The 16,199-nt window shown below is 44.0% G+C and overlaps 1 protein-coding gene across 2 annotated transcripts in view; it reads left to right on the top strand.

Annotated features, from left to right (window-relative positions):
• Positions 1-16,199, top strand: part of MAST1 (microtubule associated serine/threonine kinase 1) — a 492,671-nt gene that overhangs the window by 240,513 nt on the left and 235,959 nt on the right. For both annotated transcript variants that reach the window (XM_085654477.1, XM_085654478.1), the window contains one exon: positions 15,541-15,750. In XM_085654477.1, the coding sequence (XP_085510603.1) occupies positions 15,541-15,750 (210 nt within the window). The remainder of the gene's footprint in view (positions 1-15,540; positions 15,751-16,199) is intronic.

Here is a 16,199-nt window from a genome sequence, read left to right on the forward strand (position 1 = left end):
GTGTATACCAGCCTAGACAAATTGAATAAGTATGTATAAATAATAGATCTCAATGCTGTGTTACAAACTTCGAACAGGGAGAGCGGGAATATTCCCATACACTCACCTAGGATATGGAACAGATGTCCACACAAATGTCGCAGTTGCCACTCGTTATCAGTCAAAGGGAACTGCCTGGTGACATATATGCAAAGTAGTAAGAATACAACAAAGGCACGAAATCATTTAAGCCATTACACCAAAAAAATAATAAATAAATAAATAAATAAATAAATTATTCGAGTTTTACCGGAATCGTAAAGGGTTGGCTGCAACAGGATTCTTCTTAGTCTAACAGGTTAATTCCTTCTATGTTAAAACCGCTTCGATTAACGGGACTTTCTTTTGAATACTAAAAATGTGAACCCAAATGAGAATAGTCAAAAAACTATTCATGACATGCAATACAAAAATAATAAATAAGACCATTAATAGTTTGGAATAACCCAAGTGGTGGCTCACCTGGCTTCAGGATAGAAACTTAGCGTATAACACTTCAAAAGTAGACGCAGCCATCAGGACACGAATTCAACTAAAATGCACAAGCAAAACATATTTAGTTGTGCAAATTTTATATTCAACCGAGATCTAATCTGTTAGCAAGTGGATGGCCTCAACAATGGATCATAAATTAAAAAGAACTAAAGGTTGGCTCACTTCACTAAGCCAACCCACCATATATAGTTTCCCAGATTATGATACAATTTGCATTTCGGTCTAGTCTGTTAAGTAGTAAATAACCTCAACGATAAATCGCCAATTATAAGAGCTCGCGGTTGACTCGATTCACTAAACCAAATCAACCAATATATGCGATATCACGCAAACTTTAGGAATGACTATGTTCAACCGGAATGCTATTGCTTCAGCAAAATAGTCTGTTCTCTGGGTGCAATTGCACCGCAGTCTAAGAAACTGCCCGTAAGGCAGATTGTCGCGGAGACTGCGGGGGTGATTGGAATTGTATCTAAGAAGAGCATTTCTCTCAATGGGTTTTCTATAGAGCCCAGTATACAGTACACCATCCATAGGTTTCACATTAAGGTCCAAAAAACTTATGACCTCCCTGTTCTCACTCATTGTGAATTTTATATCATTAGATCTTTCGTTTAGCCATTCGAAAAATGACGTCAAAGTCGTAGTTGTACCGGTCCAAATCATAAAGACGTCATCGATATATCTTTTCCACATATCGATGTTGTCTCTGTACGGGTTGTTATCATCATACAAATGCTGGTAAATAGACTGTTAAACGAGCAGCTCTTATGCACTCGATAGATATTGGTTGCCCGATGAATTGTATTCATATACAGTATATTGTACGCTATGAATTGGACTGTTGCCTCGTTTGTGATTAAAAGCTTCGTTAACCGAGTTACAGCATTCCGGTTGAACATATTCATTCCTAAAGTTTGCGTGATATCGCATATATTGGTTGATTTGGTTTAGTGAATCGACTCAACCGCGAGCTCTTATAATTGGCGATTTATCGTTGAGGTTATTTACTACTTAACAGACTAGACCGAAATGCAAATTGTATCATAATCTGGGAAACTATGTATGGTGGGTTGGCTTAGTGAAGTGAGCCAACCTTTAGTTCTTTTTAATTTATGATCCATTGTTGAGGCCATCCACTTGCTAACAGATTAGATCTCGGTTGAATATAAAATTTGCACAACTAAATATGTTTCGCTTGTGCATTTTAGTTGAATTCGTGTCCTGATGGCTGCGTCTACTTTTGAAGTGTTATACGCTAAGTTTTTATCTTGAAGCCAGGTGAGCCACCACTTGGGTTATTCCAAACTATTAATGGTCTTATTTATTATTTTTGTATTGCATGTCGTGAATAGTTTTTTGACTATTCTCATTTGGGTTCACATTTTTAGTATTCAAAAGAAAGTCCCGTTAATCGAAGCGGTTTTAACATAGAAGGAATTAACCTGTTAGACTAAGAAGAATCCTGTTGCAGCCAACCCTTTACGATTCCGGTAAAACTCGAATAATTTAATTTTTTTTTTTTTTTTTTTTTGTGTAATGGCTTAAATGATTTCGTGCCTTTGTTGTATTCTTACTACTTTGCATATATGTCACCAGGCAGTTCCCTTTGACTGATAACGAGTGGCAACTGCGACATTTGTGTGGACATCTGTTCCATATCCTAGGTGAGTGTATGGGAATATTCCCGCTCTCCCTGTTCGAAGTTTGTAACACAGCATTGAGATCTATTATTTATACATACTTATTCAATTTGTCTAGGCTGGTATACACACCCCCTGTGTCCTGAAGAAGACCCGATATGACTGCTTATAAAGATTGTTTGATGTAGGGTCGAAACGTCGACGGTTCTACAGTCCTTAACCAATTGGAATTCCTTGTTTATAAAAAAGATAGGACATGTGCCTTACAAGGTTGACTATATACCCATAAGGAAGCCGAGGACTATTTTCAGAATAATACATTTTGTGTATATTTTGGTTTTATTTATGAAACACGTGCATATACTGTAAATATCTACACTTTCACCATTGCACTAAGTCACTTTATTCACTTGGTCACTGCGTCGTTTTTCAAAAATATTGTATATACAGCCTTTTTCTTCCCTTGTATAGGATTTTTGTGTACATTTGAATGAGTTGAAACCTGATTGAAAAGAAAAAGAATAAATCGTTGCTTTTTGAACTGTAAATTCATTGTTTAATATTGATTATTTGATTGATCTATAAATGCTGTGTGTTTTTTGATGTATTGCGATTGAAACTAACTGTTTCCCTATGGAACCATTGTTCATATTATGTTTGTTATGGGCCCAGCAGGAATCTTAAATAAGAAAACTCCATCCCCGCCGCCTGCATGTTGTTGCTTGTTGCAGATGGAAAGTAGACAACGTGCAGGGGCTGCTGTAAGTGTCCCGGTGTTTGGAAATTACACCGGGATGAGTTCAGCACATTATTCAGTGGGGCCCAAATTCTTAGCAGGGTGGACGGCGTTCACCCTGTGAAAATAGTGGGTGGACACTGTCCACCCACGTGTACCCCCAACTCGTGTCCTGACCGCAGCCTGCTTGAGAGGTGCGCACTCCACTGGGCCCAGGGCCGGTTTTAGGATTCTCGGGGCCCAGGACAAAAGGGAAGGTGTGAGGCCCCTCTAATTTACATATTAATTGATACCTTCTGGGCTCTGGAAGCTTCTTTGTGGAGACCCCTCCTGGCCGCAGCTCCTCCTCTCAGCCCCCTACAAGCACCTCTTTTACAGCTCAGACCGGACTTATGGTGTGAGAATTGCTTGAGGGCTGGGTGTTAAAACTGTGGGGATACTAAAGTGCTGACAATGGGCATCCTGCGGTGTCTCTGAATGGGTAGCCCAGGAGGTGTCCCCCTCCCCTAGTCTTTCCACACCATCCCTGAGAGGCCCATGGAGAGGGCCCCCTCCCTTGGGCCCTATTGCAAAGAGACACCTTTCTTTCAATTGGATCCACAGGGGTACATGAGGACGGGTGGGGTGTTGCAATTGTGCGGGCCCCATGCTGGTAGGCTGAGTGGGAGGCCCTGGGCATCTGCCCACACTGCCCATGCCTAGCGCCGGCCCTGCCTGGGTATTCCTCGATTGAGGAGGCTGAGTGTAAGTGAACGAGGGCCCTCTACAGCGGCAGCTGCCCCTGGGGTACAGCCCATGGAGTGACTGGGATTGGGCTTGCTCTGACCGCCGTTTCTGCAGCTCTTTTACTGGCATGGAGAGCTACTGTCCCGAGAGACTGCGGCCCAAACTCAGTTGACAGCGGCTTACCTATGGCCCTGTGAGGGGATGCCTTGAGGCCGGGAGGATCCCTGCACTCAATACCTGCTGCTCTAGCCCCAGTGTTGGGGCACCAAAACTGCTTTGTAGGTCTGTGCCTGGGACACACACACAAACCACTGTGCCGGTCTGCTACTCAAGCCTAACTCCTGCCACCAGCGAGGAGGTAAGCTCTTCCATGAGGGCTCTGAGGAACTTGACCCGGGCCTTTGTGGCTGTGGCCCGCATGGGGCCCTGAGGGTCAGGCCACTGGCCTAAGGATGGACACCCTGCCTCTTTGAAACTACTGCTCCTGCTGCCTCTGTTTAGATTCTCCAATCTGCTTTAGGGCCTGGGACTATAGCAACTCAAGGCACACCCGTGCCGCTCTGTGCTTTTTCCCTACAGGGTGGCCACAGTGATCGCTGCTTGTGGGACAAGCCCATCTTTGTGGCCTCTTCCTTGGCATATGAATCTTGGCCTGCTCATGTCTGGTGAGAGGAGGGGGCCATATCTCCTCGACTCAGCTTCCTGGGACCTGCCGCGACGGCTACTTGACGATTAAAACCCTGACTCTCCGTAGACTGCTTAACAATGGGGAAAGCGGACAGACATCAAACGAAGTTGGTGCTTGATAAGAAACAGCCCTCTAAACTTCCAGACGCAGACGCCAGCAGAGAACATTTGGCCACTTGGGCCACAACAACAATGACATGGTCTCCAAAGATCTGTTATCAGATGTCCATGAAAGCGTAAAGGCAATACGCTCCAAAATTGATATGCTTACTAACCAGCTGGATTACATGGACAATCGCCTTTATAAACACAATGATAGATTGTCCTAATTGGAGCAGTAATTGTCCCACTCGGAGGATGGGGCCGCAGCAAACAACAAACTGCTGCTGTAGAGCAGATGGAGAAGGTGCTTGCCCTCATAAAAGCCAAGAATGAGCATCTGTAGGTATTCTTTAGCAAGAATAATATTAGAGTGTTAGGTCTTCATGAATATACCGCTATCTCTACTATCGAAGACTATATGGAGACCCTCCTCTGAGCCCTATTTGGGAACCACTTGACAACTCTATTTTCTATGAAGCACACACGTTGATTCCTAAGGCCTTGCCCTCCTCTGAGGACCACAGCCCGCCTCATCATTGCTCAACTGTTACACCAACACATGATCATACGCCTCGCCTGGGAGAAGGGCGATATCCAATATCAAGGAAACAAACTCTCCTTTTACCACAACTTCACCCTGGTGGTGCAGACTGCCTGCAGAGAGTTTCTCTCTTCCAAACGGCTGTTAATGAAGATTAATCTCACCTATGCCCTTCTTTATCCAACTCGACTCCGAGTCCTTCACATTGGCAAAGCTCAATATTTCACTGATCCCAAATTGGCTACGAGGCTCTGGCGCAAAGATATTCGCGAGGGGCGACTACAAATTCCCAATATATCAATGGCACTAACAGTCACCTCAACGATAATGACTGACGCTCATACACTACAGCCCTTCATCGTCATTTTCGCCCTGGGCCACCTACCTCTTGTGAGGATAAGGAGACCGCCCTCTTCATAAGGTGTCCCAGGGATGGATCCCACCCGGTTCTATTTTGCTTTGGCTTGTTGAGGGGGGATGTATTCTTCAACTGGATAGGGTAGTTGAAGTCAGATGGGAGGGGCAGGGAGGGGAGGTTTGGACATCAGTTCTTTACGTAGGCCCATACACGTTTGCAAACTGTAGCATGTGGCAACTACCTATGTGTGCTCTTGACTGGATACCTTGGGGCACACCTGCAGGCCGAATGGCCCAGCAGGGTTTAATACTCAAACACTGTGACAGAGTTCACTCTGATATCCTGGGATGTGCATGGAGTGAATGACCACTGAAAAGTTAAGTAAACATTTGCATATCTCTGAAGGCATGCTGTTGATATATTAATGCGGCAGGAACTTCATCTCACTGCTAGTAGTCTACTCCCCCACGAGCAGGATGGATAGGGGAAACGTACTTATCTATCTACTCGGCCTATGCGTGCACTGTGGCAATTCTTATTCAAAGGTGTGTCCAGTGGCAGACGCACAAAACTATATGTGACACCAATTTGCGAAATGTCCTCCTTGTTCATGGTCTGGTGCTTGCCATGAGGGTTACACATGCATGTGCTTATAGTCCTAATGTAAACTTCTCTTTTTTCTCAGTCGCAATATGGGATCAAATTGTAGCTTTGGATCACTCTACATTGATCTGTTGAGGTGACTTTAATGTAGTCTAAGATCCTTGCTTTGATTAATCCCCTTCCAATGTTAGACCACACTCCTGAGCTGCTGCCTACTTCCAGTCCCTCTTGGATGACCATGACATCGGGCGTGCCCTGCACCCCCTTGAGGTTGACGACACCTGTGTGACTACCTCCTGTGTTGTGTGTTCACGTATAGACAACGGGCTAGTTACCAGAGATATCTGCGGAACAATGAAGAGTATTGAGCACTTACCACATACACTTTCTGACCATGTGCCGGTAGCCTTACTATTATCTTCGGTGGGTGAGCCTGACAGCACCTTTACTTGACGACTTCCTACACATGCACTCAAAGACCCCCTATTTAATGGCGAGATGTGTAGCTCCATAGTTAAATTGTTTACGCATAATTCTGGAATGGCAGACTCCCCTGGACTACTCTGGGAAGCATTTAAGGGTTTATGTTTGAGTTATATATATCGCGTATATCGTAGCAATCTAGCGTGCTCCGAGATTTGTGCCAGTGGCTACAGACACTGGAACGTGAAATCCAAGATTTAGAACTTCACTGCTTCAAAGCAGCAGATGCATGCTGCCTTGCGCAGACTTGTGACACTATGCCATAATAAGAAGAAATTGATGAAAGCGAAACTCGCCTTCTCCACAAGGAGGCAACTGCTCACCATTTTGGCGAGGGGATAGGGTGGGCAACACTCTCGCCGCCTTTCTAAAAAATAACTCTAGTAGTTAATACATTGCGGCACTACTGAATGCAGAGTCAGCTTTCTGCCACTCCTTGGTTGACATCACTCAAACGTTGCTGCGATTCTAGTCGGCCTTATATATCTCCACTGACTTAATCCTGTCGGACACGCTGACTGCCTATTTTGACTCCACTCAATTGCTGTGGTTGGAAAGATGCCACAGGCAATATCGTGATGTGAGGTTTACCATGGAGGACGTCATCTAAGCTATCCGCAGCATGGCAGGTGACAAAGCACCCAAAATAGATGGCCTGACAGTCCAGTTCTATAAGGAAAATACTAGGGTACTGGCACCACACTTACTGGCAGTGTATGAGGAAGCCTGGAGGGCCGACCATTTACAGCCTCCTGTTCGAGAGGCCCTGATTGTTACAATCTTGAAACCTAGCAAGCCACGTAACTTTTGCGATTCATATAGGTCCTTATCCATGATAAATGTGGATAATAAAATCCTGGCATGAATGCTTGCGGTAAAAATACTGCCATTACTCCTCACCATAGTCCGCCCCAATCAGTATGGCTTTTTACTGGTGCGCTCCACTTCATAAATCTCTACACCCTGTTTGCCTTATTTGCATTGCTGCAATGTCTAGGCCTCAGCTCTACATTCGTCCAATTGATCATGCTCTTATATAAACTCCCTACAGCTAGATAGCGTGTCAACGGAGTGGTGTCATATCTTATAGTGATAAACAGGGGTACGCGACACGGAAGCCTGCTCTCTCCAATCCTGTATACCATAGCTCTGGAGCAGTTTGCTAAGCGCCCTATATCAGCATCACTCTGACTGAGACCAAGACTTTATAGCCTGGAGACTAGTCGTCTCCATATATGCTGACAATATCACCATTGATGTTGAAAACCCGGACCCAGAATATAACACCCAGGCTGCACATATTAACACATTTTAGCATCCTAACAGGGATCTCAATTAATTGGTCTGACAAACCCCAAGGATATTGCACCATAAATTTGTAAATTTAGCGGCACATTGATGGGAATTTAGCAGCGCAAATTTTGAATTGAAATTTTACAGCATTTTAGTGGAAAATTATTTTAGTTTCTTTTTTTTAAAAAACAAATTGACCTCACGGGTCCCGCCGCATGCCCACAGGCGAGCGGCCCGTATTCTTTCTTATTTTTTAAAAGTTTTGCCCCCAGCATGTCCCGTCGCATGCTTATGAGCAGCATGTCCGAATTTTGTCATTTTTTTTTTAAATAGTGACCCAGTTGGTCCCGCCACATGTCTACAGGTGGCGGGCCCGAATTCTTTCTTTCTTGAAAAAAAAATGGTACCCCAGCGGGTCTTGCCGCATGCCCATGTGCATCTGGCCCACATTCTTTTATTTAAAAAAATATATATTGCCCCTGCAGGTCCCGTCACATGCACATGGGCTTTGGATCCAAATTCTTTCTTTGTTTTTAAATAGTTCCCCTGCAATCACGCCATCCATTTTCAGCCTGTGGATGGTGGGAGAGCTGAGGGCAGAGGAAGAGGAAGAGAGAAACTGCATATCTTGCAAGGCTGGGACAAAACGTGCTTGCTATTTGGTGTCCAGGTTCCGAGCAGCAGCAGTGTTTTCCGGGCACCTCCAGACCGGGGGATGTGATACAGCAGGTGAGTAGACAAACACCTCGCCTGCTCACTGACCCCCCTACCTTTATTTGGCTCAGTGGTAAACGCTGGGCCAATAAAAGGAATTTCGGCTGGCACTTATGTAAAAAGCGCGCCTTTTAACAAAACTGTTGATTTTTGCGATTTTTTTGAAAATTGCAAAATCCTGGATGGTCTACCTAAGGCTAACTTATATGCATTAAAAACAGAAGTTTATTTTGCTAGGTTGAAATGGCAGTTTAAAACAGCACACACCGGCTGCAATTGCAGGCGTGAGACATGTTTAAAAGGGCTACTTTAGTGGGTGGCACAATAAGTGCTGCAGGCCCACTAGTAGCATTTAATTTACAGGCCCTGTGTATATGTGGCACCACTTTACTAGGGACGTACAAGTAAATTAATTGTGCTAATTGGGATGTTGCAATTTTACCATGTTTAAAGGATCAAGGATCAAGCACAAGCACTTTAGCACTGGTTAGCGTTGGTAAAGTGCACAGAGTCCTAAAAGCCAACAAAAACTGGTTCAGAAAACAGGAGGGTGAAGGCAAAAAGGTTGGGGATGACCCTTTAGAAAGTGTGAATTCCAACATTGGTCTTGGAAATTCTGTTTTTTCTCAGTACAATATGTATGTTGAATTCCACCATGAGAATATAATGCTCTGGTCTCTTCTAAGCTTGAGTGAATTTCAAGCTGGTGTGTGCAACCTGAGCCAAATGTAGCCCACACAACTCAGTTCAACCTAAAGTCCAGACCAGCCAAACTCAAGAGTCCATCCCAACCCAGAATTCAGTCTAGCCTGGAGCAAACCCCAGTTTGTTCTCATACTCAGCACAGCCCATTGGTTAGCAATGGCCAAAGCCAAGCTCAGACCACAGCCCAACTTAGACAACCCTAATTCAGAGCCAAGTCCAACAACAACTCCAAATCCAGGTCGCAGTATGCCTAGAGCTCAACCCAATTCAGCATCTTCCTATAGCCCAACCCATATCCTAGTCCAAAGCACAGACTGACCAAGCCCACCCCATCTCCCACCACAATGCCCAGTCAAGCATGTGCAATCGCAGCCTTCAGTCATGGGGATTTCCTTTACCCTATTCCGATGCACGCACAAACCTTCAGGCCGGCACTGGTAACACACCAAACTACTCATCACCCGCTCCAGAAGAAGAAAATCACAGCAATACAAAGTCACGGGGAGCTTGTAACAAGTTACATGTGGCTTCATGTTTCTTCTCCTATGGAGCATGTGTAAACATGTGCAGAAGAGTGACAGCAGGGAAAGGTGACGAGCCACAGCACAGTGTGCTGATCTTCACTGTGAGCAGAATGAAGCAAGTTAACATTTGGGGTGAGGGTAAAGTCAAGATCGTCTAAAGTTGAGCAACATTTGTTTCTTTATTTGCTGCAGGCATGGACATGTGGTCTATATTTAGCAGTAATGGTGATGATAAGCAGAACCAGATGTTCCCAATAAGTTGATCCCAATGAGTTGGGAGGAGAAGATAGTAATTTAAATCTTGGGGCATCGTGTACATGTGATCTGCTTATGTTGTATGCAATTAGGCAATGTGAACAAGGGCATGGTTACGGTGCTGTACATAATGTGACATAATGTTCGCGGTGCTCACCATCCTTGGGACTTATGGTTTCCGACGATTGTGGTGTTTTATATATTGGGATAGTGTGAAAAGTGTCGTGGCTATGGTGTTTAGTAAACTTTGCAACGTGAATATTGGCACTGCCCGGTTATTGTACATACTGAGGCATTATGTGAACTGTAGGGCAATGCTGCCTGCATTACAGTGTGGAAACTGGAATTTCATTAGTGTTTTGCACACTAGGAATTGTCCAAACTAGAATGGAAAGTGTTGATATTATAGCAGCGTGTATACAGTGGTGGCTGTGGTGATCGGCATCATTTGGGAATGCAGCCACTGGCATGGAAACAGAGCTTTACCTACTCAGTCAATGTGGAAACTGACAAGGGAGTGCTGGTTCAAAGATTAAAAGAGAAGGGCAATGAGTAAAGTCTCCTGGGATTGGTTCTTTACATAACGAGACAATGAGGCATCACGGCGGAATCTGCAAATTGATGGATAAATCTACAGTACAAAGCGTTCATCTGAGAGATCAGTAATGTAACCGTGATACGTAGTATACCCCAGCGGCAGCATCCTGAGCATCCTGAGCATCATGAGCATCCTGAGCATCCTGAGCATCCTGAGCATCATGAGCATCATGAGCATCCCGAGCATCCTGAGCATCCTGAGCATCCCGAGCATCATGAGCATCATGAGCATCCCGAGCATCCCGAGTATCCTGAGCATCCTGAGCATCCTGAGCATCATGAGCATCATGAGCATCCCGAGCATCCCGAGCATCCTGAGCATCATGAGCATCATGAGCATCATGAGCATCCCGAGCATCCCGAGCATCCTGAGCATCATGAGCATCCTGAGCATCCCGAGCATCCTGAGCATCATGAGCATCCTGTGACCGTGCACTTGAGCATCTGTAATCAGTGCTTCACTGACTGGCACAATGGGTACTGTATTATTAGCAGCTCACATGGGGTATTTGATTGACATCCCAATAAAAATGCATCACAGCAGAAATATTTCCAAAACACGCACATCAATAATGGAAGTGCACTAGCGTATGATGACAACATACAACATTAATTCTGATAGTTTATTGACAGGTTTATAATTTGTGATGGGCTGAGATCAGCAATATGTTTTATGGTGAAGCACGTTTTAGTCTGCCTGGCCTAGGATTTTCAGTAGAAATGTCTTTCAATAGGTGACGAGCACTTCCTCTCCCTTTCAACAAAGGCTGAGCAGCCAGCATTTTGTATCAGGCAGAGAATTGTTACAATTGCTTAATGCGAGTAACACTCCCTGACTCTGCAGCCAAGGTGCCGAGTGCCAGGTGGGCACAGCTCAACCTGTCTTGGCTTGTTGGATTCTGGTACCTGTAGTTGTGTTATCCCCAGGATAAATGCATCACTACAAGCGGCAGAATGGAAAGAAACCCTGGACTGGATGAGTCACTTAAGCCTGACCAGGAACAGCTTGAGACCTCTCCCCCCTCCACGGGCTCGCTAAGGTCCGTTCCTGGAGTAGAATGAGTTTCAAGCTCCTGGGCCGTGTGTTGGTACCTTGCTCCCAGTATATCAACCCTCTGGTATCCCAGCAACGACTTGCCGCTCCTGGATCACTGGTGAGATTCAGTGCGCCTAGAAGCCTTGTTGCGCTAGGCTACTGCTGAAATACAGACTCTGCGCAGCCAGTTGGTGTGGCCAGGCCAGCCTCGTCAACAACAACAAAAATCAGATCGCACTCCAAATATTTGTGGGCGGTTTTGTAAAAAGCACAGCCTTTTTACAAAACTGCTGATTTCAATGTTTTTTTGCAAATCGCGAAATCCTGGAGGGTCTGGTTAGTCACACCTCCTTACTATGGCAGGCCTTTTAAACTCAAGTGCAGCGCATCCTCCCGCTGGTGCGTCAAAGGTAAGCCCGTCCATGCCCGGACATTGCCCAGCACCAGAACCCCTGGATCAGTCACCCCAGAACCCTCTTGCCGGCAAGTATGTTCTTGAGATTCATTTCGGAAACTGACCTGCTCCGGTAATATACATCCCGCCTTGCATGCCAACTGAACTTAAGATCCCTAGATAATGATCATAGTTGTAACTGCAACCATTGTTGGTTATTCACAATTTATACCATTAAAGATGCCAGAATAAGCAAGCATAACATCCCTTACTCTTTGAGAAAGGGTTTAGGAGGAATGTCCTCTAATAAATCTAAGTCAACAGAATCAACTATTTCTTGTTTTATAATTAATGCTAAATCTTTGGTGAAAAACAAACAAGAATTTTGGCAGTTCATTCAACCTCATAAATGCAAAAAGAACTATTGATGGACAGAATGCAGAACATGTCATACATTCACCTCAGTACAGAGATCTGGGCCCAAATCCATCGTTTTTGTGCTCACCATGCCATTCCAGTTTGAACCCAGCCATATGCAAATCCGTCTTGACCCTGCGCCCAATGGGAACAGTAAGCCTAATATTATCTTTTTAACTGATACCTAGCTTAGAGATTTCTCCGGTCCGGCTCTTGCTTCGGCTGTTCTTGCTGGATATTCTGTAATCAGGCAGGATCAGCCTGATAAACTGGGAAGAAAGGTAGCTGTAGTATATCTAGAAAAATGTGAGGGTTATCTCTCTAACCGTCTCTCATTTTCTTCTTGTTGTGAGGCTGTTTTCTGTTTTGAGATCAATGCCTCCTACAGGTTTTCTTGAAGCCTTCTATATCAGCTGCATGGGCCCAGAACTGTCTTTACACAAGCTCTGGATCCCTACTTGATCTTTTCTTGCACACACCTAATTTTAGTACTCACCAAGGCCTCTGCCTGGCTTCTGCCCTTCCCGTCATATGGCCACACAAAAAGATGATGCACGAAATGCTGAACATTGTCAAGCATTCACCCCCAGCCTCAGATCTGGGTTAAATCCATTGTTTTCTGTGCTCGCCACACCACCCTCACATGGCCAGATGATATGGCAGTTGCCTTTAGTCTCAAAGTACATTCATCTTTGTATAAATTGCTGTGCTGGGCAATATACACCGCTTAAGTGCTTGTAGGAAAATCACACAATAAAATCTTAAATTGGTGCTTACTAAAACCCTCCCACCTACTGTCCCCCCTTTCGTGGCTACAAAATGCTGACAAAGCTGCTATCGAATATGCGAAGTGGCTTGCTACTTCACTTGATACAGTAGCACTTTTACATGAGGTGGAACAGAGATAGGTTAATCTGTGTATGCCTTGGTATTCAGAGACGTTAAAAACCCTAACACAAGAATGCCGTAGGCTTAAGCAAAAATGGAGTAAGGCTTATGACCCACAAGAAAAAAAAAATATATAGTGATACTATACGTAAATACAAACTGGTGCTTTTTGAAGAAAAATCTCAGCACTTTACCCTTGAAACCTGTAAAGGAGCTGTTCTTTGTGCTAAATTATCTCCCACATCATGGTTATCCCGCCAATACTATCATGTTGAATGATTTTGTGAGGAATTAGTGATCTTCTGTCAGAAAAAGATTCATGATATCTATCGCAAATTTTCATCAGTGAGTTTACATGACTCCAGGGCAGTCTTACGGCTAGTGATAATAAGTCTAATGCCATGGCTCTACAGAAATGTTCCATTCTCATCAAAAGCTAATTCTTACCACCAAATCATGGACCTCGACAGATCCATGACCACTGCACATACTACAGCTTGACCTGGATATTATCTGCAACCACCTTGCTTACTCTGCTGTGCATTGAAGCTGATGACCACTGTGTATTTTCATCACCATGGAAAAAAGCCAGGGTTATTCCCCTGATTAAAAAGCCTTCAGTTAGTTTAAAGTAACTTAACAATTACAGCTGCATTTCTTTGATGTTTCCACCCTCAAAAAGTTTGGAGAAAACTTCGAAACAAGAATTGACGTCAGTTGTGGAAAAGCTTAAATTACTGGATAAGTTACAATCAGGTTTTAGGAGTTGTCACGGGATTGAGTTATCACTGTAGCCAATGACATCAGAGGCATTGTCGATCGGGGGTGCTCTGGCATCCTAATCTTGCTTGTTCTCTCAGCGACATTTAATACTATGTCACTCTGCAGGCAAGTGACCAGTCTAGATCAACTAGGGATCAAAGACAAGGCTCTTCAACTACTATGTTTCTTTTTGACAGGTAAAACACAAATGATTGTCAGTGATCATTTCACTTTGAAACCCTTTTCCCTGCCTTGTGGGGTTCCCCAGGGCTCGTCTTTAGTCCCTAGACTTTTTAATCTTTATGTCTTTCCCCTTGAATACTTTATAGAATCATTTGTGCTCTCGGTCCTTTCATATGCAGATGATACCAAGATAATCGTCACCATGACCGATGATTTCCAGTCAGCGGTGATCAGTTTTCACAAATGTATGCATGAAGTCGGTGTCTGGATGAGATCCAACTGTCTGGAGTTAGACGTGGAAAAGACTGAGATCCTAATATTTGCCTTTTTGGTTCAACTCATGGTGACCCATCAAGTTTGGTAGCCTACCTACTCCAGTTAAATCTGCGGGGAATGTACTAGTGGTCTTTGGTCATTCCCTATCAATTTTGAAGGAGATAACTCAAATTACAGCCTTCTGTCTTAACATTCTTAGCAGTCTTAAATAAGTCTTCCCTTTTATTCCTGGTTCTTCATGTAAAACAGTGATTCTGGCCTTAATTTCCTCTTGCTTTGCTACTGCAATGCCCTGTACCTCAGAATTAGCCAGGCGTCTCAGAGCATATTGCAGGTAACGCAAAATGCATTGGCATGACTTTCTTTGAATGTACCAAAACACCATCAGTTTCTAAATATCTGATTCCTGTATGTAAGAGAGCTATGTTAAAGATGCTTTGCACATAAAGCTCTCTACAATGTAGGTCTGGAATTCCTATCATTGAGGTTCCAATGTTATGTTCCTAGGCATAATCTGAGAACAGCTGACATGAAAAAGACAGTGATACCTTGTGGGGACAAATTCTTTTATTTGAAAATAACACTCTGGAACTCCTTGCCACTAAGTCCTTACAATGCCACTCTAACTTTGGGCAGTTGTTTTAAAGACATAGCTTATCGCGCTATCAATTGGCTGCTTTACTTTAATTTCAGCTCTCTGACTTGGTTGATGGGTTCCTAGTTTCAAAAAGCCCTTGGGTAGATGTGCTTTCTACAAGATTCTTTTCGTTTTCATTGCTGGGGAATGTTTTAATTGATGTTTTGATCGATGATCTATGGAAAGTTTATGGTGAGGTGAAATGGCTCTATATACCTCAACATAATCTTGGCTCTTTAAAGATTGTATTATTATTTTTAATCAGGACAGTGCCATGGCAGAGAAATTGCTCTATATTTTAAACACTTTTTTCTGGGTGTTATGTGGCCTGTTTTGGGGTAATCCCTTGCTGTACATCTTTTGTTTGTTATGTCTTTGCAATGCTTTTATTGAGAGCGATGAAGCTGTCTGTGGAATAGTCATGACAGATGGGTTTGGTTCACCAGGCCACGGCGCAGATGGAGGAGAGGCTGAGTGATTTCATCATCACATTTGCGCCAGAGAATGTCCTTCCCTTGGCCGATGGCGTGCTCAGCTTTATTCACCACCAGATCACTGAGCTGGCTCGTGACTGCCTGGCCAAGTCCCGCGAAGACCTCATCACCACTGTCTACTTCTGTGAGCTGCAGGAAAACCTGGAGAAGCTGTTACAGGATGTGAGTATTTCTGGCACACAAGGTGAAGAGCACAAGAGGGAGTTCTCTGGTAAATATTTGTGTGAGACCCTCCTTGTGAGGGGATTTTAAAAAGTCACTCACGAAGGTGGTGTGCCTTCAAGTCTGGACTTTGGGCCTCATGGGGAATGAGAATTAGCATTGGTTTGCTGTGCAAGTAGTTTAGGAAATAGTTGTTGAAATCTTCGTTAGAAAATGTAATCTGAAATTGGGTTGGACGTCAAGAGTACAGACTGGTAGAATTAGGGTATGGCCCCTTTGTGACTGGGAAGCAGGTGATTCTCCGTTCTTGATTACCTTCATTTAATGCACATGCTGCAAATGGTCCCAGCTGTGAGACTAGGAATGCCAATTAATATGTATTCTAAGCTTGTCTATTAATGGAAGTTGCTAATGCTGACGAAACACAATTGTGAGTACTGAACTTATTT

This window comes from Triturus cristatus, chromosome 4_1 (assembly GCF_964204655.1).
Source record: "Triturus cristatus chromosome 4_1, aTriCri1.1, whole genome shotgun sequence".
In the NCBI taxonomy this organism is placed as follows: domain Eukaryota; kingdom Metazoa; phylum Chordata; class Amphibia; order Caudata; family Salamandridae; genus Triturus; species Triturus cristatus.